We start from the raw sequence: 25,499 nt of genomic DNA on the forward strand, positions 1-25,499 counted from the left end.
ATCCATAGACAGTTTCCGTGGTCACGTGGCCAGCGTGACTAGACACAGAACGCCATTACCTTCCCATCATGGTGGTACCTATTTATCTACTCTCATTTACATGCTTTCGAACTGCTAGGTTGGTAGGAGCTGGGACAAGCGACGGGAGCTCACTCCGTCGCATGGATTCGATCTTACAACAGCTGGTCTTCTAACCTTGCAGCACAGAGGCTTCTGCAGTTTAATCCGCAGCACCACCACGTCCTATTTCATGTCAAACTAATTAGTTCAGGACAAACTAATTTTGCCTCTTCCTTTAAGAAATTATTGGAAGTTGCTTTATATGGCTCCTGAATTCATATGCTTTCTTCACATTACTTGTTTAATCATGTAACATTTATGAAGGATATTGGTAATGAACAGGCTTGCTTTTAAATGGTTTATTCAAGTGTATACAGCCATAAAATATATATAATGTATATTACACATTTTCACACGCTAGTCTCTTCACATATTCGAGCGGGAATATTATAATGTCTGTCATCTTCAGTGATCAGTGTTACCATTGGCCAGGCCTCTTCTGGGTTATTGGGGTAAAACATGATGAATTCATCTGTGTCGTGCTTGTACAGTCGGTACACCTGAATGGTATGCTGCAAAGCATAGGCCAGGAGAAACATTTCCACCTAGGAAGAAAAAAGAGAGAAATAAATAAATGAAAGTACCCAGTGCTCTAGCTAAAAAGCAAACATTCAGATACTCCAGTATAAGTTACCTGCTGTGTGTGTGTGTGTGTTTATTTATTTATATTATATTTGTATACTACCCCATTAGGGCAAAAACACTATTCTAGTCAGTTTAACAAGAAGTTAAAACAGAATACAAGAAAAACCAAACAACAGTTAAAAACACTGACAGTATAAAAACCTGATGGCACCAGAACAATTTACAAAAGTATCAGGACCAGAGGTAAGCGCAATATCACAGAGGGTCAGTATGAAAGGAGCAACATCTTAAGTTATCTTCTGAATGACAGAAGGTAGACATAGCTCCTCCAGAAGCTGATTCCATAAAGGTGGAGCCATGCAGAGAAGGCCCTGCCTCTAGTAAAAGACTTTCGGGCTGCCTTCAGGGTGGCAACATGGAGGAGCCTGGTCTGGGAATATCTGGTGGGTTGGGCAGATGACATTGGGATCTGATGCTCCAACAAGTAACGTGGTCCCAAACCATGAACAGCTTTGTACATAAGTGTCAGAATCTTGAACCTGATATGGGACACAACAGGTAACCAACAGAGGCAAGCCAGAACTGGAGAGATATGTTTAAATTTGCTCACACCAGTCTGGCTGCCCGTCGTAATCTCCAGGTCAGCCTCAAGCTCCTGGGCTTCGACAGAATCGCCTCCCAGATCAGCCGAAAACTCTACCAAGGCCTCCTGAAACCCATCAGGGTTGAGGAGCCTGCAAGGGCGGACTATTTGTATGGAAAAGGCTTCACACAAACAACCCTATCAAGATGCAAACCACACATGGAAATCCAGAGGCTTCTACAACTAAGTTGTTCAAAAGATGGATTTCTGCAGGACAAAACTGTGTGTGTGTGTGTTTGTGTGTGTGTGTGTTTCAATCATGTTCCCCATCACTTATTCCTTTCTCTGCATGAAAGAACTGCTTCACATAATGTCACCAACAACATGATAACCATAAGTGGTCATACATTCCTTATGCGGCCATTCATTTCTGGTGATTCTTTATTCTTCGTATCTCACACACTAACACAGAGCTAGTAATTGTTTTAAAGCTACAGTCATAGAACAAAACAGGCTGAGGGGAAATACTTATAGGATAAAACACTTATACTATTATCATTATTGTTTACTTCATTTACATTATAAGACATTTAATTATTTAGCAAATGAAGTGCTATAGTTTGCTCTCGTATCTTCCTTAAATTACTTCACTTCGGATCAAAAGTAACATCAACTACCCTGTTGCTTAGTCTTGTCCTCTTTTCTACTCTAAGAAATCACATTCTAAAATCCAGGAAACTACCAGTTAATTGGCTTCTTCCTAAGATCTGTGACCAAGAGTATATTTTGTGTAATGGTATGAATGTCTTACAAATGCAGCAAGAAAACTTGCTGAAATCCAGTAGAAGGCTCTTTGAAACTCAGACTCTTTCTGCTACTACCTTATCCTGACACAGCACAGACAAAACAAAGTCTGCTAATTTCCGTGGTTCAGCCAGAATCAATCATGATGGCCTCACAGTGCCTCCACTGAGATTCAGTTCAGTAATTCACCTTGAGTCCCATCTTTCCCAGGAGAAGGGCAGCATAAAAATGTAATAAATAAATAAATAAGTAAGCTAAGCTTACAGAAACCACAGTTTTAACAACTGGACAACCAAAGCTAATGCATGTGCATTGTTCAGATCATACCTCACAAACATTAGACCACTGGTTCTTAACCTTGGGTTACTCAGGAGTTTTGGACTGCAACTCCCAGAAGCCTTCACCACCAACTGTGCTGGCTGGGGTTTCTGGGAGTTGCAGTTCAAAAACATCCGAGTAACAAAGGTTAAGAACCACTGCATTAGACCATCAGCATTTCATTTTAGACAAACTGAACATTTTAAGTGTTGAACCCTAAACCCATTTCACATTAATGTTCTCTTTAGGTACATTAAGCAGATTCGCATTCAGCTCTGGGTCATTCAGTTACTAATAATTTGTCCATTACTGCCTGAAGCCATTTTGCAGGGTACTGACCTCTGCAAGCAAGCAAGCGCGTGCACACACGCACACCCTAATGTATAACTCAGGAGCAAGGAATTATTTTAGACTTTGAGACCAAATTCCAGCTTGGGAAAGGTCGCAAGGTCACGTGTCAGCAATGGACAGAGCCAAGGGCACAGAAGTAGAGCTAAAGCAAAGCAGGACAACCAAATGTAATTTTTTTCCATGTGGGCATTTCCCCACCAAAGCATAGGTCACTAGAGATAGGCACAAACTCATCAGATAGACATGAAGTCCTCAGATGAGGAGGTGGGTCAGAGAAGCCCGCAGCACTGCTGGCAAGTGGACAATCACACAGGAGGGGAAGCTCGCTGCTGCTGGTGAGTGGGCAACTGCATGCAGGAGGCAGGGGAGGGAAATGTGTGGCCCCTGCAGAATACTTGTGTGGACGCCATGCTGAATTGGGCCAAGCCACCAAACCACGGTGTGTGTCCATCTCTACAGGTCACTTCTACACTTGTCTACTCTGAAGAGGTATCTGACATGTCTGAGACATCTAAAGCTTAGATTCCCTGCTGTTTAACAGACCAGGGCATCTCAAGTGTAAAAGTCCCACTACTGTACTGTAGACCATGGATCAGAGTTCGTGTTTTCCTGAACTTACTGAAGAAAGGTTGCATTTCTTCAGCCCAGGAAATCCCCACTCTTATCCTAATCACTGGCAGGAGATAAATTCAATTCTGCAGAAGAAAGAGGAGGTGGCTGCAGAAGAATTTCACAGGGTGGATGGGGAATTCCCCCACTGGCTAGAGGGGCTCTGCAAGTTGAAGGTTTCCCATTCCTGTTGTAATTTATCTTCTGCAGAGCACTGCTAGGTTTTAGTTAATCAATGGTAACTACCAACAGGAGTCTCATCTCTGTAACACAGGAATGTGTGGCTAAGACATTATAGTCAGCAATTTGTTCAGAAGCAGTTATTGTAAAATTCTATGCTCCGGGAAGCTAGTACTGCTTTAATAGTCAGTGTTGTGAGCCTTCAAATTCCATCCTGGGTAACTTTTCTTTAAATGCTGCCCCCAAGCCAGGACATTCTAATTCCAGATCTATTGAACATGGAGTCAAATGCCCTCACATCTGGATTGAGATCTTTTGAGCTGATCATCAACTCCCAAGATCTCAATTCAAAGAGTCCCAGCTCAAATGCCTCAATTAAAATCAGGTCCCTGATCATCCCTGACACTCTGCTCTCAGAGGGCATTCCATGCGAAGAAGAGACAAGCTCTTGAACTACGGGCACTGGTCGTTCAAGCTCGGCTAGTGCCTCTTTCAAATTTCCTGCACCACTGCCTGACAGATGGAAGTTTTGGAGATCATCTTGAAAATATAAGGAGACAGTTGTGGGCACCACCTGCTTTCTTCGTCCCTAACACGTAGTAAGGACAACATGCAGTAAATTACAAATGAATGGAGAATTGAGCTCACTTGTTCAAGGCCTCCTGTGTGACCGAGCTGATTCAAGTGGTTTTCCATTAACTGGGAAGGATCGCTGGATGTATCCCGAGCAAAGAGAAGCCAGGAGAACACAGGGACCTCTTTCCCCTTTTCATTGTCTTCATACAACTTGACTGCAATGTTTAGCATGAGAAATTTCACAGCTTCATAGAGTTTGTATTCCTCTTCCTCACTTCTGAAAAGCTCATCACAAGCGGCCAGCCGCTCTGCCACGTTTGTCATTTCACTCAGATTTTTCCACTGTAAATACAAACGTGTGATGATTGGATAAATGAGGGTGCCAAAAGCAAACAAACAACAAGCACTGAACAATGGGTGAATTCCAGCCTCAAAGGCCACACTACTCAGTGCAAGGTATGAGTTAGTCAAGCCAAAATGCATCAGCTGTGGTGCATCTACTTGCATTTGGGCTTTCGGCCAATGACCAGCTGCTGAGGAAGAGGCGTTTAACATGCGAGTGCTCTGCTTTATATACTGATATGCTTATAAACTGCTTTTAATGCAATTGCTCTTTCATTGTGATTTAAATACTCGTAGTTTTGCTGCAATGTTACAGCAAATCAACACTGCAGCAAATCAAAACAGGGATGAGAAGAGAAAATATTGAAGACTGCCATTTCTTCTGGGAATGAGCAGTAACTTCTATAAATCTATAATATATTTTTAATGATTTATCAAACTGTACAGTTTTTGTTAATAAGCAAACATTTAAACTCAATTGATCAATTAGCCCAAGGGCATACAATAAAAGCCGAATAAACTGATTTAATATTTTTAAACCATTCTTCCAGAAAGAAGCTGACCTGTAAGCAATCAGTTGGATCCAGATTTTGTTTCATACTTCGAGCAGACCCAGTGACTGAAATCCTGTTGCTCAGTGTAGGAAGTCACAATTAGAATATGATCATTTGAATCAATAGAATTAACAGAAAAACTGCCTCACCAAATCCCCACTGATTCAAACAGGATTTCAGCCACTGAAATCAATAGGGCTTAAGTTAGTAAACCCAGTATTAAAAGGCTACAAGAAGTGACATGCACTTAAAATAATATGAGAAATAGATCTATCAAACCTAACAAAATATCAACTAATTATCAAGAAGCAAATAGACAGTATTCAGCCTTATGTGAGTACTGTACAAGTACAATTTGATATTCATAGAATCATGAAGTTGGAAGGGGTCTATAAGGCCATCAGGTCCAACCCCCTGCTCAATGCAGGAAAACAAATGAAAGGATATCTGCCAGGTGGTTGTCTAAATGTCTCTTGAATGCCTCTGGGGTTGGAACACTCACCACCTCTTGAGGTAGTTGGTTCCATTGCCATACTGCTCTAACTGTTAGGATGTTTTCCTGATATTCCTGAGATCTGGTTTATTGTAACTTGAGCCCATTGTTCCATGTTCTGTACTCTGAGATGATCGAGAACAGATCCTGCGCCTCTGAATGACAGCCTTACAAATATTTGATTTTTTTTTCTCAAGGCTAAACATGCCCAGTTCTTTCAGTCTTTCTTCATAGGGATTGGTTTCCAGCCATGCTGGCTACAAGATTCTGGAATGTGTAGTTCTTACTTCAAAAGATCTCTGGAACAGTAACAGCTGCAAACAAACATGTTTGCACAGATATGGCTGATTTTTCACTTTAAATAACTGGATTCTGGAATTGTTTAGGTTCGAGAGACACACAGAGGGCCCAGTGTGAGAGAAAGAACTGGAAAATGGGGTGGGAAAGGAGGCTTTTTAACCGAAGTGAAAAATCCCTTCCCTGCCAGAGAGATGGCTATATGATCTCACCTACCCACCAACCGCAGTCCAAGTGTGAGATCAGTACATTTAGAGCAGATGGAATGACCAACTGCTCTTTGTAGTGCATGGCAAGCAGCAGCAGTATGCTCTCATACCTATGGGCTGGATGCATTCCCCTGCCCTTAATATCCAACTTGTGTGTCTTCAAAAAAAAAAGCATCTAGGTGGTCAATTTCCATGAAGATGTTACTTCAAGTTCACCCACTGCTCTTGCTGAATTGGTATGATTAAACAGGCAACAACTATCCATTTAATTCCAATCTTTCTTTGATGGTTTAAATACAGTGGTGCCTCACTAGACGATGATAATCCGTTCCACTGAAATCGCTGTTTAGCGAAATCATCATCTAGCGAAAAGCATTTCCCCATTGGAATGCATTGAAACCTGTTTAATGTGTTTCAATGGGGAAGAATCGTCATTGTCTAGCGAAGATCGGCCATAGGAAAGCCACTTTGCAAACCGCTGATCAGCTGTTTAAATAGCTGTCTTGCAAAGCTTAGATCCCGAAAACACCCTTTTGCGAGTGCGGAGGGAGCTGTCAAAATCATCGTCTAGCGAAAATCAGTTTGCGAAGCGGGGACCAAACACTGTCCAGCGAAATTCCCTTATAGGAATCACTGTTTTGCGAATCGCTATAGCGATCGCAAAAAGTCAATGTCTAGCGAAAAAACTGTCATGCGGGGTAACTGTCTAGCGAGGCACCACTGTACAGTGGTGCCTTGCATAACGTTTTTAATTGGTTCAAAAAAAAAAAAACCTTATGCGAAAAAAACTTTATGCGAAACACCATTTCCCATAGGAATGCATTGGAAACCGGTTAATCCGTTCCAATAGGCACGGATTGGCGTCCTTAAGCAAAAAAACCCATAGGAAACATTGTTAAACGATACAATGTTTCCTCCATTGGAATGTATTGAAGCTGACTCAATACATTTCAATGGCTTTGCGAAGTCAATTTTTGCAAATTTAAGTGTGTCATAAAAGGGTCAAAAATGGTTTTAAATGCTTGGATTATCTTCTGCACCCTCTAAAACGGATGCAAAAGTTAATTTGGCTTTGATCTGACTTTTCGTTAATTTATGCTGAATTTTTCCCCCCAACTTTTGACAGCTGTCAAAATCTAACAGCTCCATTGTTTCCTATGGGGGAGGAAAAAATTCACAAAAAATTAACGAAAAGTCAGATCAACGCCAAATTAAGTATGCACACATTTTAGAAGGTGCACTAACGATTCCAAGCATTTAAAACCGTTTTTCAACATGTTAAGACACTTTTGTAATTGAAAAAATGAACATCGTTAAGTGAAGCAGGGGACCTAAAACCAAAAACGTTAAGCGAAGCATGGTCCCAAAATCGCTATGTGAAAATCGCCCATAGGGAAAAACGTTATACGAAGCACAATCTGACTCTGAAAAAATAAACGTTAAGCGAAAAAAACGTTAAACGAAGCAACCGTTATGCGAGGCACCACTGTATTTAGAAATAACACAGAATGCACAATACAGAAAGGCTACAATGATTACAAAAAACACAGTTTGTCCAAACCTTTCTCATTAGTAGCATTAAGCATTCTTTAATTTCATCCATCAAATTTTCCACTTTACTGGTCCATTTTCGTCTGAGTTGCCACTGTGCAATCCAGTCGTATTTGGCCATCAACTTCTGTGGTAGCTAAAATTTTCAAAAAAAATAAATGGTTAGTAATCTATAGAAATTTGAAAAGATAATCCAGTATCTATCTATATAATGCTTTTACTGTATCTAAGTAACGAACTCCTGTTGCCTACAGCTAAGAGAAACATTTTTTAGAAAGGGATTAGGAAGCTTTGTAGAGATGTTTTTGCCTACAACGCCCATCAGTTCCTCCTGATATGGCCAATGCAGTGTGTACAGTGGGACAACTGGTCCAAAGGATCTGGAAAGCCACAGGCTCCCTGCTTTTATTTCAGAATGTTGTTGAAGCAGACAGAAAAACTACACCAAGTGCACTTGAGAAACTTAAAAACTCTACCCAAGTACTTTTTCTGTTTACCAGAGGTACATATATTTATAGAAAAGCCTACTGCTCATGTATTAACTTATTCAAATACCTGCTAAGGAAAAACCATCATCACTTCAGTCTATCAAGAGATAGAGTAAAATTTCAGGCCTACCAATACAATGTCTTCTCTCTGGAGCCAGTCAGGAAGTTGAATAGTTTGGCTGAGCGCCTGAAACAATGTCGCTCTGACAGCGCAGTAGTTATCCCCCCGCACTCTTCTTATTGAAATAAATTTATGTGAAACTGCTTCATAGCCCTGTGTTAAGAACACAAATCACTATGAGATGCATTCAATCGGCGCTTCAACAATGTAAAGCTCATCTTTTAAGACAAGAGCTGGCAACATGTAGCCTGTGAGCTACATGCAACCTGCCCAGCTTGCAGACCTCATGTTGTCTGCAGCCCCCCATTTTAGTTTTTTTCTGCAAACTGTTCCCTTGTGCTCTCATTTTGTCATGTACAGTGGACCCTTGACTTACAGATGGCTTGACTTACAGACTTTTTGAGTTACAGACTTCTCTGGCCGCAAAATTTAGGTTTGACTTGCAGACTGAGATTTGACTTACAGACCAGAAAAAAACCAAAATGGAACAAAAACGGCCTGTTACGGGATTAATCGGTTTTCAATGCACTGTAGGTCAATGGAGACTTGACTTACAGACTTTTTGACTTGAGAACCACCTTCCAACACGGATTAAGTTCTCAAGTCAAGACCCCACTGTATATTTTAAAACTTGTCAACCATTAGAAGGCAGAAGGTTTTTATTCAGGGAAAGCTCTCCAATTTGTTAGAAAAACAAGGAGCAGAAGTTATGGGGGCAGCCCTATAAGGTCTAAGAATGTGCAGTGCAGCCCCTGAACCTCTGGAGATTGTCCATTCCTGATTTAGAAGTCACCCAGAATATGAAGCAAACCTTTGGGAAAGTTCCTCTTTTGGACTAGAAATTTTGGACGGTGCTGGAGGGATTCTGAAAACTATAACCTATTACAACCTAAAAGAATAACTTCCTCAAGTTGCAGCTGTACTTCAGGAGGACCATTGTGAAGTAGAGATTCACAGAAATACACTGAAATTCAGAAGTCAGTAATCTGCTGAGACACAGGCCCACTTTAGGCAACCATCTAAACGAAAAGTGAGCGACTTCTAGAGGTTGCAGGGCCTCACACACAAACACATCTTTGGATCTGAAAGGGTCACATCTGTCTGTTTTTTGTATGGATGTGAAAGAAAAGTGCTAGAAATTTCATCTGAAGAAGAGTGCTTGGAGACATGAAAGCTTTCATAAAATAAAAACTAGTTATTCTTAGAAGTACTACAAGACTTCTGGTTTCCCATAATTTTGTGACAGTGTCTCAGTATTCTCTATCAGTTGCCCTGAGGAAAGGATTCTGATGACCACTTAATTTCTATTGTATTTAGTTTGACTTCACTAACACATTTTGAAATACATTGTTATCCTGAAAGTTGAAATTTAAACAATGACAAAAATATACACACAAACAAATGCATAAGAGATAAAGTGCTGGTGACATTTAACTTTTAATCATATACAATTGCAGGGGAGATCAGACCTTTCTTATACATTTGGCGTGGGAAGTGTTTCCTCTCCATTCTTTTCTGCAGTAATCCATGATGTCAATTTCAGGTTCAACACTTATCTTGTTTTCTAGAATATCTGAATTGCAATTAAGACATGTGAATTATATTTAGGTAAAAATTCAAGAAGCATAGTTCTTCTGCATAAAACAAGAAACCACCATATAAATTAATATACAGAAATGCCAAGACACTTTCTGTCTGTCAGAAAGAGATCCCCCAAGCCTGGGATTTGCTTAGGCTTACATTGAGGACAATTCCTAAGTACATCAGCCCTTGTGCAAAACATTTCACCTCATTTAATTCTTTCTCACCTACTTAATTTTCACATTCAATGTCATCTTTTTTTTTTTTACAGGACTCACACAAATTCTCCATTAATATGTGCAAATGCAAAAACAGGAAAGGGAAGTGGTGGGGGAAGTGGAGTGAGACGCGCAGTCAATTTTTAAGTGAAGGAACCCGCTCTGAGGTGCACACAACATGATGGGTATGAAGGACTGCACTTTGCTCTCATTCTGCCCTGGCAACCAAGCAGGGCCTAGTCAGCTAAAGGGGAGTTAATAGTCTGCCATCTTCTTCCTTTTGAGTTAAAGAAGGGATAGAGAACATTTGCCCCCTGTATATTTTGAACCCCATCTCCCATAATACTCTGGGCAGGATAGCTGGGCTACGGACTGAAGAATAAAATGAGGGATATGTCATTCATGTTTTTAAAGCCTTCAATTCCCAGAATTCTCTAAGAATTCCCCAGAGAGAATTCTGGGAGTTCCAACCTTGAGACTCACACCTGGACCTTGTCCTATCTTGGAGACTGCCTGGCATTCTCAGGCCTTCTCGTCCTGTTGGTAATGCACAAAAGCTTCCCCTAAAGGGCACTGTGGCGGCTTCCTTTTTTGTACATTACTAACAGGAAGTGAAGGCCTCAGAAAAGCCAATGCAGGTGGGCCCTAGTCCAGGTAAACGAAACATAGGTGTCCTCTAGATGCAGGCCTGTGGGCTAGAACTCCCAGACTTCTATCTAGGGAATTCTTGGAAAGCTCTGGGAGTTGAAGTCCAAGAAAAACAAACTGCTTTTCCCTACCCAAGGTATTTGGAAGGTCAAAGGTGTCCTTCCTTGGCCTAAAGCTAAGAGAGGAGGATTGCCCTCAGGACTTACACTGCTAGACATACGTCCTGTGATGCCAAGTCCTTTTCCTACTGAGGACTGTAAAAGGCACCCCCCTTTAAAACTTAAAAAGGATTGTAGGGGATGTGAGAATTAAGATGGGGTGGAAAACAAAATGAAAGAAACATGGAATATATGAAGACCATTCATTGGTAGTAGATGTCACTCAGTGACTAAAATGAATTGTCATGTGATCAAGCCAAATACAGTGGTGCCCCGCTTGACGACGATAATGCATTCCAGCAAAATCGCTGTTAAGCAAAATCGTTGTCAAGCAAAACAAACAAACAAAAAACAAAAAACAAAAAAAAATTCCCATTGGAATGCATTGAAAACCGGTCAATGCGTTCCAATGGGGGAAATACCTCATCGTCCAGCGAAGATTGCCCATAGAGAACCGCCGATCAGCTATTCAAATTCGTTGTAACGTGACACTTCCCTCCGGAAAGCAGCCATTTTGAGAAGGGAGGGAAGCCATTTTGCAGAAGGAAGCCATTTTGCGCAGCCAGAAAAAACATTGTTTTGTGAACAAACGGTTCGCGAAGCAGGCTCCTAATTAACGCAACGCAGATTTCCCTCATTGGAACCATCGTTTTGCAATCGCAAAAATGTCATCATCAAGCAATTTCAACGGCATGCGGGGTAAGCGTCTAGCGGGGCACCACTGTATACGTATATTTGCTCTAGGTCGTGTTCAAAGGGGAAAATACTCCTATTTTGCTACTCAGAATATGGCAAAGTCAGCAGGCTCCAATGTCCTTATTTTCTCAGGGGTACTACCTGAAAGATGGTTCCTCAGTATGATTTAGAGAGTTTGTTTTATGGACAACACAGCTAGTTCTGCTTTTACTTAAGTCTATCAGTTATTCCTCTAAAATAAACGTGTTCTATTTATCTGGGAATGAGGCCATGTTTTGAATGAAGCTCTGAATGCCTGATCAGAGCCTCTCCGAGAACGAGGTTGGGCCTAGGGGTGCTGGGCAAGGCTCCTGCCAACTGCCAAATTCTACCTGATGTATCATTCAGTTAATGCCTCATACCATATGCAAGTAGTACTAAAATGTACCTGAGGAGCCTGTCCCACATACAAGTAATACTTTTTCTCTTTCTATTTCTTCTGCATCACGGTACATGTCCTCCTCGCTGCAACAACATCAATGTACATTTCATTTAACAGTAGAAGTCTAATCACAGAGATATGTCTTTTTTTTAACTACACCTATGAAATTAGGGAGAATTTAAACAGTAATGGGTGTTAATGGTATATCCAAACAACAGAACATGAAAGAAATAAAAGATTTAAATATGTTGCAACTGCTACAAAAAAAAAAGTTGAATTACACTGAAAGATATAACGCGAAGGCACACACCTTTTTTTGCCTGAATTATCAAACTCTCAGAGATTGTTGCCTCCCAGATAGAATGCATTTTGTTGGTGATGGCAGAACCTTTGAAATCATACACAAAGAAGAACAAAAATAATGTTAGATTCAAAAAGAAGTCCAATTCCACTGCAATCATATGATGGCTGAAGTCCAGAAGCAAGTTGCAGCTAGAGTTGGCCAACTGAATGAGTGGGTCAGCTCATCCATAAATTTCATTGAGTCAATGGGATTACTCTAGTTGCAACTTATTATTGGATTTCAGTCAATAAATCTGAATATGTAATTAATATCCAATTAACCCTTCAGCTAACCCTTCTACTTCAATCAGTAGAATTGGGGGGGGGAGATGTTCGGCCTCACTCTGCACCCCCTGCCCATTTTCAAATTCTGCTCTACGGAGTTGAGTTATTTTCTGCATCAGATTTGGGGTACACATACAAGGGCTGCCAGAAGGAAATATGAGTTTGTTGCACCACACACCCAACTTTTATATTTCACCTGAAGACTACAATCCTGTGTTCAGACTTCAAAGACCTCCCACTGAATTCAAATGGGGGTTGTTTGGAAGGCAATCAGTATAAAATTATATGAAATACCAGTTATGACAGCCACCCAATAAGCCACATGTTGTACACAACTGGAGAACTTCACCAGGATTGTGCATCTAGCATTTTCTCCATTACTACTCAGAATTATGCCCATTTTTACTTTCTAGCCCCTTGCAGTGTGTCAGATTCCATAAGGGGGGATTCTGATCTCCTCTCACTCTTCAAGTCAGGAGAAATCAGAAATCCCAGGAAATGTGTTTGTTTTAATAGCATTACAATGTACAGTGCACATTCTTCTTACTTATTTTAAACTTTAACTTATTTTGGGATAAATCAGGATACTATATACAGCATATACTGTACTTCTGCTGCTCCTAGGTTGGATCCAGAGATTTTGTTACATGCATGGAAGTCCTCTTTTAGGTGCTGAAAGTTTTGTTGTAAGATAACACTAAAAAAGATAACTGAAATCCAGAATTAGTCTTTTGTTAACTAGAGGCACAAAGAGGTCTCTTGCACAGCTTCTCATGATATATGTTCAGGCTGTGGATCTGTGCCATGTGAAATATTCCACAAGTAAAATAACACTGTAGGGAGAATTTCTTCAAAATTCAATCTGTGGATCCAACCAATAACAAAATTTAAAAAATAATAATAATAATAAAAAAATAACTTGGCTAATTCAGGATTTTGCTGCTTTAGACACCAACCCAACAAATGAACTGTGACATGGAGAAAAATGATTACCAAGCAAAATGCATACCAGAATGAAACTTGGAAGTACTTACTAGAGCCTGATAACAAACTGCAAGGAGGTTGAAGGGGCTGGCACTAGCATATCATCGCCATCAAAATGCATGCTAAGTCATCCTGCTGGGCAGGAGAAGACAGCAATCTATGATGGATAGGGACTTGAAAAACAAAGGTAGCTTTTTAGGTATTGGTACTCTGCTTATCTGTCTAAGCAGCTTGAGCCTCTGGAAAGAAAACTGCCAGGCTGTCTGGAGGACTAGACAACAGTTGTCTCAACAGTTTGTTCACTTAATCCCATTTTCCCAAAATAAAATAGAATTAAAGACCTAGCTATATTGCCAATCATGGCTTTCAGACACAACAAAACAACACACTCTTGGAAGCTAAGTGCAGGAGGCAAAACCCTGCCGTAAAAATATGCCAGTCCTTGTAATTGTTCTGCATGACTGGTGAGAGGAGAACAAAATGACAGGGCTGGGTGACATTTACACTTGTATCAGAATGGCTTTAACAGGCATTTAAGCAAAAATGCCATGAAAAAATTAACTCCCTTCCCATCTGGGGTTCTTCCAGAATATACTTGCAACAGAGGATAGTGCTAAAAAGCTGACTGTTCTTTTCAGGAAGCCAAACATTAGATGTTGCTGGCTGTGTTAGATACCCAAGAAAGACATAAAACTACTCTCAGGTGTTCATGCTCCCTCCCTGCTCCGCCAGTTTAGGTGATGGTAGTAAACTGTCAACCTAATATATTCCCCATTTATCTGAATCTGACATTTTTCTGAACACGCTTGTCTAACTAAAGCTTGCTTCTGATCAATCCTTTGCTACAACAGAATGTCCCCCAAGGGAGCTGTAGGAATATGTGGATCAGGGTGGGGGAAAGTGTAAGTGTCAAGATGTTGCTGGAGCGCAACTCCCCAGTGGTTAGCAGTGATGGAAGTTGCAGTTCAACAACATTTGGTGGCCATACTTTTCCCATCCCTGATGTAGGCCAATTTTACAATTATTAAGTCCACAGGTGTCACTGTTATTAACTTGCATTTCAACATATATATACTGTATATACATTAATCATTTCTTTTACTATGAAAAAGAAAAGGGAGCTTTTATCAAAATTCCTCAGCCTAGAAAAGATTCTTTCTCACCATAAATGACAAAGCAAGTTCTGATCTGGATTAAAACTTCATTCTCAACCTACTTTAGTTTAGATTAACGTTACAGATCCATGTTTTTAATTCATTCAGTTAAACTATAGTCAATTTTAAAAGAAAATCCTAGCATAAAATTGCATACATTACTGTTTTATCACCAAAATCATCACCTGCAGATACATTACATGAAACGTCTGCAACATTTATAAAGTATGAAACTATAAATTCCTATACATTTTTTACACAGGACATCTCATATGGCACATTAGACCATAGAAGGCAAAATCAATATATGTACAATACAGCTAAATTAGAATCACTAAAGCAACACTGGCTGCAGGACAACTTTTTTTTTTAGACACTTCACATTTTATTCTACTAAATTATCTTTTCCCACCCTTCTTTTGCTGCAGCCTGCAGGCATTGAGAGGTTTTGTATTCAGGCTTGTAAGCTATGAGCTTGGAGGAAAAAAAAATACCAAGTACTCAGTTGATGCAGTCTGGCACACACAGGATGACATTTGCTTTTTTTCTTTTACAGCTCCTCATCTTCTGCACACCATGAGGGGACATTCCGTGATTGCTGCAAGATGACTAAGTATCAAAGCAGCCAACATGTGGGTTTGTGGAAAGCAAGTTGTCTTATCCATTTACCAATCTCCCCCAAAATAGTGAAAGGGAAGAAAGCAAGCAAAATTAAGGAAACAGTAGATAGGATTAGACATGAGCTTGGAATTTCAGGTTAAAAGGCAATCTAATTAGCCTTCATGCTGGTTACTGTTAGTACAGCTGTTATCTTAAAGTCTGATTCAGCTGGATTCTGGAAGAAAGAGGATAGTTAATTCATGCCAAGAAGGGAAGAAGCTCATGTTTCCCTGTTGATACCATTCAGATCTGAAGGGAGCTAACATATTTACAGTAAGCAATAGTGTCTTCGTTTGCAAAATGATTCTGTAGCCCATGAAAGCTTGCCAATTTTTTTGAATAACTGTATCATGGCTGCATCACCCATCAAACATAGAGAAAAATATAATTAATCAAATCAACAGCATTTGAAACAGATCTCCGCAACATAACTTGGATAATATGAACTCACTAGTCTACAGAAGATTCTATTGGGAGAGAGATGACGGATGATTCATGCTGGTTCCCTCTATTCTTAAGCAATTTTCCCCAGTGGAATGGAGATGTTCTCAAGATCTCTGTCTGCGTTGTCTTTGCACGTGTATTGTCTGCTTGGTTAGCCACCGCAGGCTCCACTTTGTTTTTGGTATTTGTGGTTGTGGAAGACACCTTCTCCTGAGCAGCAGTTTTTTCCTTTTTGCTTTTATTAAACTGTATGCCAAAAACTCCTTTTTTCCGTTTCTCTTCTGTGGTAACCAAAGGGCCACTTGCCTTCCTTGTCTTTTGCTGCAGCATTTCAGGACTGTGAGAAAAATATGTTGAAGGGAGAGAAACGCGTGTTAAAGCCTCTACTGTAACTCCCCCATTACTTAACTTTTACCTTAGCTTTTCATTTAACTTCTAACTTATTAATTTTATAATTACTATGACAATATTGATGTAATAATTATTATTATTTATGGATAATTCCAAAATAATGCAGTTTTTATACTTGGGCTTTTGCCCTCCCCCATTTTGTAACCTGCCTTGGAGGCTTGAATTATGAGAAAAGTAGACTACAAATAAAATGAAGTAAGTTAGTCTGCTACAGTTATTAAGCAATTTGGAATTGGCGTATAATGAAGAAAGCAATTCCACTGAATTCAGCATTGGTCCTTTGGAGTTGTTAGGCTACCCAGACTGAGGTATCAATTACACTGGCCTTTTTGGAGCATGCTGGTGCGGTCTATAAATGGTAGCCTGAGGTTGAGGGTATGGGGCGAAGCAATATGCCATTTGTTACAAACCCCTCACATCCAAATAGAATACCAACGTCAAGTGACTCTGTTTAATCTGGCTTCCACCACTGTTACTTTTCATTACTGTGAGGTGGCTTAACAGGCAAGCCATTTCAGAAAATCAGAAAATTGATCACTTTCCTGCTCCTCTGCAGAGGGGTAGGGGAAGTGAATTTCTTTCTGTCTTTCTGGCTTCTGCTGGACCACAGCTAATTCACTGGATCACTTATACTTTTTTAAAAAAAATGCTTTGCCTTGTGTGTAGTGCTGATGAAGAAACTGCCTGCAGCCACAGACACACAAAGGCATAGAAAACATTCTTAAATTGAATCTTAGTGATTAAGTACACCAGCAATGGGCTAGCAAAGGTAATTTTTTAAATAATTTAACTTCCTTGCCCCTCCGAAGAGGAGCAGGTGAAGTATTCAATTTGTCAATATCCTTAAGTGGTTCAAGCCATTTGACAATGCTGGAAACATAGCTCAAGGAACCTTGGCAGCTTTTAGAACTGCAAGACTAGATTTTGGTCCGTTCCCAGTGATCACACATGCTGGAAATGGACCAAACCAAAGAGCCCCTATTCACACCAAAAAAGTAGAAACCCCTAACAGGGGCTCAAAAAGGTACAGGTAAGTGTGCTCTGGGAACAGATTTGTTTGCTATAACAATCAGGTTGCCTGACTGCCAGAAAAAACAACCTGCCCCATAGCGCATCAAACAGTTGGGAAAATGCGCATCTGATTGAGCCCTGAATTATACAGTTCTTTACCAGGTACTTGTCTGCTCTTCTCCGTCAGCCTTTTTCAGAACTTGGAAATATATTTTTGAAAACAATATAAATTCCCAGAATTCCACAGTCCAACATAACTAGGAATCAGAGCTCCCAAAATTAACGTATTCAATCTCTGTCCTCGCCATAGTGCCAGGAAGAAAACAAAACAGTGAACCCTACTGTACTGCCATATGTGACTAGTAAGTTGTGTTACACTCAGCAGGCTCTGTGATCAATCTGGGGTCCTTAAATATCCTTCCAATATGATGAAAAGCATCACTGGTAGACAATGCATTAAGGGTGAAGAACCCATTGAGCAACTCTTGCCAAACTAGAACTCTCTCGTGATTCACTCGCACGTGGCAGTTTTACAGAATAGGATTTGTGCATGATCTTAATGTCCATCTGAAGTGTCACACTACATGTGGACACTGTGCACTTAGTCTACAATTTTTTCTTTTACAGTGGTGCCTCGCATAACGTTTTTAATTGGTTCAAAAAAAAAAACCTTATGCGAAAAAAACTTTATGCGAAACACCATTTCCCATAGGAATGCATTGGAAACCGGTTAATCCGTTCCAATAGGCACGGATTGGCGTCCTTAAGCGAAAAAACCCATAGGAAACATTGTTAAACGATACAATGTTTCCTCCATTGGAATGTATTGAAGCCGACTCAATACATTTCAATGGCTTTGCGAAGTCAATTTTTGCAAATTTAAGTGTGTCATAAAAGGGTCAAAAATGGTTTTAAATGCTTGGATTAGCTTCTGCACCCTCTAAAACGGATGCAAAAGTTAATTTGGCTTTGATCTGACTTTTCGTTAATTTATGCTGAATTTTTCCCCCCAACTTTTGACAGCTGTCAAAATCTAACAGCTCCATTGTTTCCTATGGGGGAGGAAAAAATTCACAAAAAATTAACGAAAAGTCAGATCAACGCCAAATTAAGTATGCACACATTTTAGAAGGTGCACTAACGATTCCAAGCATTTAAAACCGTTTTTCAACATGTTAAGACACTTTTGTAATTGAAAAAATGAACATCGTTAAGTGAAGCAGGGGACCTAAAACCAAAAACGTTAAGCGAAGCATGGTCCCAAAATCGCTATGTGAAAATCGCCCATAGGGAAAAACGTTATACGAAGCACAATCTGACTCTGAAAAAATAAACGTTAAGCGAAAAAAACGTTAAACGAAGCAAACGTTACGCGAGGCACCACTGTACTTTGAAACCACTCCATATTTATACGAGCCCTTAACTCACTTTAACATCTGGAATTGAAAAAAATGAGCTGTACTACCTGAATTAAAGTTTTTTTTTAATTTAAAAAGCACTTTTCTTCTCTTCTCTGATTTCTTTAGTATATTCAAAACAAAATCCTGGAGCTGGATATTTGCTTCTTGAAATGGATTCAATACATTCAGGATTCCAGTAGAGTTTGTTTTCTACAATGCAGAGGCACAAACCTAAGTTTTCCACTAAAAGGCACTTGTTGCCAGTCTTGGCTCAATGACAAAGATGGCATGTGTTTTGTTTACATTGACCATACACTATATTTTGGCGTGAAATGAATACCCAACTGTCTTAGTTTTCAAGAAATAAATACACCCTGACATATTTACAAGATGCCCCAGGCACTCACATTTGCCCTGTGAGGTGTCTCTAATTCTGTCCATCCACTAAGAGGAAGGAAACTGCTAGCAGGACTTCCCCTCTTCCTCTAGTTCTGGAAGACTTGGGCACATATGGGGGTCCAGAGGAGAGGAGAGCAAGAGGCATTCCTCTTGCCTGCGTGGAATTGTGTTACACAGCACCCCTCCTACAAAACGGGTTTCAGCTACTTGGCTTAAGATTTCACTCTTTTCACAGAGGGAACAAATTGTTCAGAAACCCTTTTCTGTACCACCTGAATATGGCTGACCACTGTCAGAGTTTCCAAGAACTACAACTGCCACATGTCATGAAAAACAGGAGAAGGGAGGACAATTCCAGACAGCAGCCAGTCCTAACTGGGAAGACAAACAAAGCAAGGGGAGGTGGATTTGCCCTGCTAGCTGCAATCAGTGGCAGAGAGAATAATCAGAGCAGAAGCAGTAGGGCTCTGCTAAGGGATAGTCCTGGTGTTTATTCTCATGCCATGTTTGCAGGAGGAACTGGGGGGGAGGCTAGAGTGGCAAAATGGAAAAAGTAAACAAAGTTAGTAAACAAAGTGGTTTTCAAAATGAGTAGCTATAATCTCTCATAAAAGGGTTGGAGAATTTCCCAGTCCTCACTTTTGAAATATCATGAATTCAAAAACTTGAGATAATCAGCTAGATTCCCCCAAAACTTTTGGAAAGTTTGTAGAATTTTCAAACAATAATAATTTACAATTTATTTTCTCATCATCCCTTTCCACGAATCTCTCACAGTTACTTTTTCTTTCCAGTCTTCTCCTCTTATACACCCTTAAACTCTGTACACACTTGCCCCTTCAGTGGCTTACCCACACTACATGGATTGCATAATGGAAGAGCATTTTGTTGAGTGGAAAAAATAAGAGTGCCCTGTCGGCTACGTGTGTGCTGCTGAGGAGGAGTGGTTCCACCAGTTTTCATGGTGCATAAGCAGGCTGCAGTCAGAGACACAGCTGCCAAGGGACACTGCTTTTCTTCATCTGTGTTGGTGGAGAAGAGAGCTAAATGAGGTCACCGGCATTAGCCAATCATGCCTCTTGTTGAAGAATGCTAGGAATCCCATGGGCACACTGGGAACTTTGTTAGATATACTGTAGTTACTCTACTCTCTGCTCACTTTGTTAGATACTGTTACTCTACTCTCTGCTCCTAGTTTCCCTAGAGCCCAAGAGTTATCTCTAATTAAGGCCACAATAGGATTGCACTGCTGTTCTATAGCTGAGATGGACAACGCATGGCTCTCCAGACGCTGGACCTCAGTTCCTTCAATCCATTATCATTGGCTATGCTGGCTAAAACTGATGGGAGCTGAAGTCTAACAGTAGCCACAGGTTGTGAACCCTGTCTTAAAGTACAGAGTGCAATCCTAAACATATCTTCACAGTGCAATCCTAAACATGTCTACTCAGAAATGCTCTGTGAAACCACGTAAACACAGAGCTAACACCTTTCTCAGTTCTTGCTTCAAATTAATCACTCTGTTCCCTTTATGAAAAACATTTCTGAGGCTCATATGTATGGGAAGAACAGGCCCCATAGGACAGAGGGTGGAAAGGACTGTTAGGCCGCAACTAGATGACAGTTAAGAAGGGAAATCCATCCAAAGAGTTTCGAGCAACAGCTCACTAATAAGCTCCCGAAGCCCGAGATTCTTTTGCTAATAGGTATCTTCATTTATCAGGAAGTATTCTGACGTGAGAAGTCATGTGTTCCTGTAAGGAATCTAGCATATTAAATACAAATATCAATTATCATACCACATTTCCACCTTGTGGTTACCAACCAAACTTACATCCAACTTTACTACGTAGACACAAGTGATGTCTGTGAAAAATTTCATCATACAGGAAGCAACTTTCATTACTGTATCTACAGGACCAGAGAAGAAATCTAGAAAATATTCATACTCTTTACTTTCAGCTCAACTTCAAATGCAAACAAATCTGTTTCAGCAGCAGCTAAACACACAACACATTATTTGCATGGCTGTTCTAGAGAGAAGGGGGTGAGAAAATTTTAGCTGAAAAAAAATGCCCTATATAAAAATTGGGGTTGGAGGTGCCTATCACCAACACATCTTGCACAAGTTAGTACATGTTTCTCCCTTATGTGCTGCATGCTTATGAAATCTGTCATTCAGACGCAAAAGCAGAACTTGTGCAAGGAGTTTATAAATTGTACAATGCAAAGTCTTGATCAAGAAAAGAGCTTACCTTTCTTGAACAGTCTGTTCGTGGCTATTACTACTCAGCTTAAATCGCTTGGTATTGTCTGTAAGGCTTGCAATGCCAGGACTAGTACAAACCCGTCTTTCCGAACCAGATCTTTGCTCAGCCGGTTTGTGCTCATCCTCAGCGGCTGTAGCAAGAGCAGCTTTTTCATCCGGCCTGTAAAGTTTTTGGTTGTTAACTGTACTCATCTCTACCAGGTAGAAAAGCTGCTTTGTCTCAAGCCAAAATACCTTTGGAAGAGAGGGGGAAAATGCATCAGAGTAAGGCATCTGATAAATTCTATGTATTTACTCCACAGTGTATTACTTGTAACCAGGAGCATCTGGCTAGTTAATGACGAAAGCAAGATACAGTACTGAACTTTTATGTCAGCAAATGCAACGTATACATTTATTGGGGTGTAATCCCGGTGTGGTCTAGTCATGGACAGAGTGAGATTAGAGTTCTGGAGATCAGGGTTCAAATCCCCACTTGGCCATGGAAACTTACTGGGGCTCAGGAATTGGCAAACCCACTCCTTAAATATCTCACTTATCTTAAAAACCCTGTGAGGGTCGCTATAAATCCGTTCCAACTTGACAGCCCAGAAAACACACACACACACACACAATCCTATATATACAATCCTTAGTCTGCACTCCCTGGGGCCAGAACTCCGATTTTACTCAACGGGGACACACACAGTATAAAACAAGGCTGGGTTTATGATAAGCAGCGTAACTGTTCTCGTATAGATCTCAAGTGCCACAATATAAAAAAGAATGCACAAGGTACTGAATTTCCCCAAAATATTACCTTTCTCGCAGCAACCCTTGTATCCCTGAACCAGATCAACGCGGGGTGGTTTTGTTAGGCATCGCCTTTGCTTCCGTGCGCCCCGTCATAGATTTGCAACTGATAGATTAACACACGGACATCCACTTCCGAGCTCCCGTTGTTTGCTTGTACTAGTTATTTACAGTATTTTTTTTATTCATTGTTTTAGGCTCCGTCCTCTCCCCCTTAAGTGTTTATAGGAGCAGACTATAGAAAAAAAACGGTGGCGAAAACCTGGATAAATAGCGCCAGTGTTATCGACCACACGGACGCACCTTCCAAGGGAACCATTAAAACATTAGGAACAAAACCTACAAACTGGAGTTTTCTTTACAGGAACTTTAAAACGAGGTACAAAGCGACTCAGCTCTTCTCCTTCCGGCTGCTTTTGTGTTTTGTCGGTCGACACTGAGGTTCACTCGCATTTTTGTTAAAACTGCTTAGCTGACTTTGTTGCTTTATATTATCTCGATTTTTCTCCTGAATGGGGGAAAACAGCGTCTCTCTACACCTGCATAGCAAAAGCGAACCCAAGTAGTATTGAGGGGACCGCTAAGATTTCACGGTATCCCACGTCACAGCAAATTTTATTTTCCAATAACACCGTCTTTCAGGAACTATGATATTCACAAGATTTCAGGAACTTTGATATTCACAAGATTTCTTTCACGGGGGAGGATCCGGACTCTATTGCCGGAAAGCTCAGCTTGAAACGAAATCTGTCAGCCTTCAAAAAGCGTCAGCACCGCTTCCTAGCTCTATAACTGCTTTTTTTAAACTCCTCCTGCAGCCGGGCCTCCGCCAAGGTTGTACTACATCTCCCATAATCCCTGACCCCGGGCGGGGCTGCTTTGAGTAATAGGGCCATTTCCTGCCTTGGAGGGAGTTTCTCTCCTCTCCTCTCGTTTGTTGAAATAGTTCGGAAAAGTCGCCGGGTTCTCGATTCCTAGCTGGTGGGCGGGAAGAAATGTGTTTCTCAACGGTACTTCTGTGGGAATTAGCCGAGGAAAACCGCTTGTATAAATATATATAAAGTTGCCGCGTGAGAGCCATGTAGCAGCTTTACTGGATCATAAGCAAGGTGTGAGGTTGTGAGGATTTTCATGGGGTTCGGCTTGATCCACTTTTTTTAGACAGTAAGGCAACCGTTCTTTCCGTAGGAATGGTCAATTTACCATTAAATGATGATCCATAGTATCCCATCCAGCTCTACAGCTCTGTGATGATGATGATGATGATAAATGTGCAAGATATTAATATCTGGTTGCAGGGCCAGAGGTTGGAAGTTCGATTCCTCACGGTGCCTCCTTAACAGCAGTTGGACTCGGTCATCCATAGGGTCCATTCCACCTCTGCAGTTCTTAAGATGACGATGATAATGACTACACCACTGGGGCTATGTGCTGTACACATTTATTTGAGAGCATTTCAAATACTGTACAGTAAACACATACTCAGTGCTCCGTGTTAGGAATATTGGACTGTTGTGCGAAAAAAACAACAACAACCCTGTGCACAAACCCTGTTTGTGCAAAAACAACAACCCTGTGTCAAAAAGTGCGGTCCCCCGGCACAATCAGATTCCCATAATATTAGAGACGGGAATAAGGCTGTTTCCATTAATTGCAACTCTTGTGGAGCAAGGTGTTTTGTGAGGGGTGGCCCAAAATATTTTGCTGCCTGAGGCAAAAATATCCCCACCCACCCAATTCTGTATACTGAACTGACAGTTGAATCTTTGGAAATAATTTATTTGGGAGAGGACTATTACTGTTCTCAGCGTGTTTAAATCAGTTGTGTGAGTGACCTGTTGAATGGATGTGTGGATACAGACACACACTGTTCAGCCATGCTAAGTGATAGTGTTATTAAAGGTATAATATCCCTTGGCCATGAATGCTAGAAGGGCCCATGCTTATGTCAAGGTAAGGTTGCTTCTTGCATTGTCTTTCTTCATATAAAGGAAGGAGGCTGGATACCAACTTTTTAATGTTGTAATTTGGTTTTGCATGCCCTTGGAATGAGGCAGAGGAGTTGTGTGCATGTGAGTGAGAAAGAAAAGAATTGGATGAGAGTAAAAGTCACTTTGACTTCTGAGCTGGATAGCTCCATTCTGTCCCCACTTAGCTGGGAGTAGACTTCACTGAAATCAAGGGTTCTTACTTTTCAGTAGACATGCATAGTCTTCACTGTTAGCTAACTTATTGAGAAGAAAGTTACTGCCTGTCAAAGGTGGGGTGCATCCTGCACATATTCAGAGACAGCTGATGCTAAGGTGTATTTTCCCCCTATTTAAAGTGTTCATTAGTTTTAAGGTACTATGGCAGAACCTGGTGTCAGGATCCCCGCAGCATTTGGTCAAAGACTTTCTTTGCATCCAGAGGGGGAAAAATCATGTACAAAGAACACACATCTCTTCTTTCTGATGTAATATTGACCAAAAAATATTAACGGACAGTTCCCTGTCTCTTAACACAAAATCCACCTGTGCTGGATGAATTGTCATAGGTAAACATGGTCTCCAAGCATTCTGCCAAGATAGTAGGTTATTTTTCCATCCACATGTATTAAAAAGATAAATCCATAATTGCTACATATAAAGGGATTCTTTGTTTTCAGAATTAGGCATACGGCCTCCATGCATTGAAGGAGGTAGTATACCAGTCACTTTTATTTCAGTAACTAGCTCTTCACCAAATGTTTTAGAGTTCAGTAGGATATCCAGGAGCCTTTCCTGTCTCTGTTTGCTTTTATTGTTTCCTCTATCTCGGACCATGAGAAGAGAATCTATAAAAGTTGTTTTCTCCTGCCCCAGTTTGGAGAATAGGATGACATCCAATAAGGAATCTGTTGTGATTCATTTACCAGTTGAGGCAGTTGTTCTTTACAAGCCATCTTTTAATATAAAGCATGTGCTATTGCCATCCCCCCCCCCAATGCTTTAACGGTATCCCACGTCACAGCAAATTTCAATTTCCAGTAACATTATCTTTCAGGAACTATGATGTTCTTTCCCTCCGGGCTAGGAAAAAGTCTGGGCCTTTTTGCTATGCCAATAAAGAACCATTGACTGGTGCCACAATGACCTGGGTCCCACGGGACACCCCCCCTTCTCCTGTTGTGTAATTCATTAACTGCTGGATAGCTCAGTGGTTTCAGCATCTGGCTGTAGAGCCAAAGATAGGGAGTTTGATTCCTTGATAGGGGCTAGACTTGATGATCCATAGGGTTCTTTCCAATAATACAGCTCTAAGATTACAAAGCTTCTGTGTTAATTCTGAATATTTATTATATCCTTTCTAGGTTATATGATCTTTCTAGCGCTCATTATTTTCCAGTTTTGGTCCCTGCAACATAAGTGAGGCAGGGACTGCAAGGCTGATCAATGGGGCCAGTGTCCCCACTCCGAGTTGTACC

The 25,499-nt window shown here is 40.7% G+C and overlaps 1 protein-coding gene across 2 annotated transcripts; it reads right to left on the reverse strand.

Moving 5' to 3' along the window:
• Positions 1–404: 404 nt before the first annotated feature.
• OTULIN (OTU deubiquitinase with linear linkage specificity) lies at positions 405–22,192 on the reverse strand. 2 transcript variants are annotated; one of them, XM_020781284.3, is made up of 9 exons: positions 22,062–22,192; positions 21,249–21,496; positions 15,780–16,109; positions 11,910–11,986; positions 9,651–9,754; positions 8,191–8,334; positions 7,583–7,708; positions 4,199–4,468; positions 405–665 (listed from the first exon to the last, which is right to left on the reverse strand). In XM_020781284.3, the coding sequence occupies exons 2-9, from the start codon at positions 21,452–21,454 to the stop codon at positions 471–473; spliced, it is 1,452 nt and encodes a 483-aa protein (XP_020636943.3). In that variant the 5' UTR covers positions 21,455–21,496; positions 22,062–22,192; the 3' UTR covers positions 405–470. The 2 variants fall into 2 exon arrangements, with proteins under 2 accessions (XP_020636943.3, XP_020636945.3); XM_020781286.3 differs by lacking the exon at positions 8,191–8,334.
• Between the last annotated feature and the right edge of the window lie 3,307 nt (positions 22,193–25,499).

Source organism: Pogona vitticeps, chromosome 4 (genome assembly GCF_051106095.1).
Source record: "Pogona vitticeps strain Pit_001003342236 chromosome 4, PviZW2.1, whole genome shotgun sequence".
Lineage (NCBI taxonomy): Eukaryota > Metazoa > Chordata > Lepidosauria > Squamata > Agamidae > Pogona > Pogona vitticeps.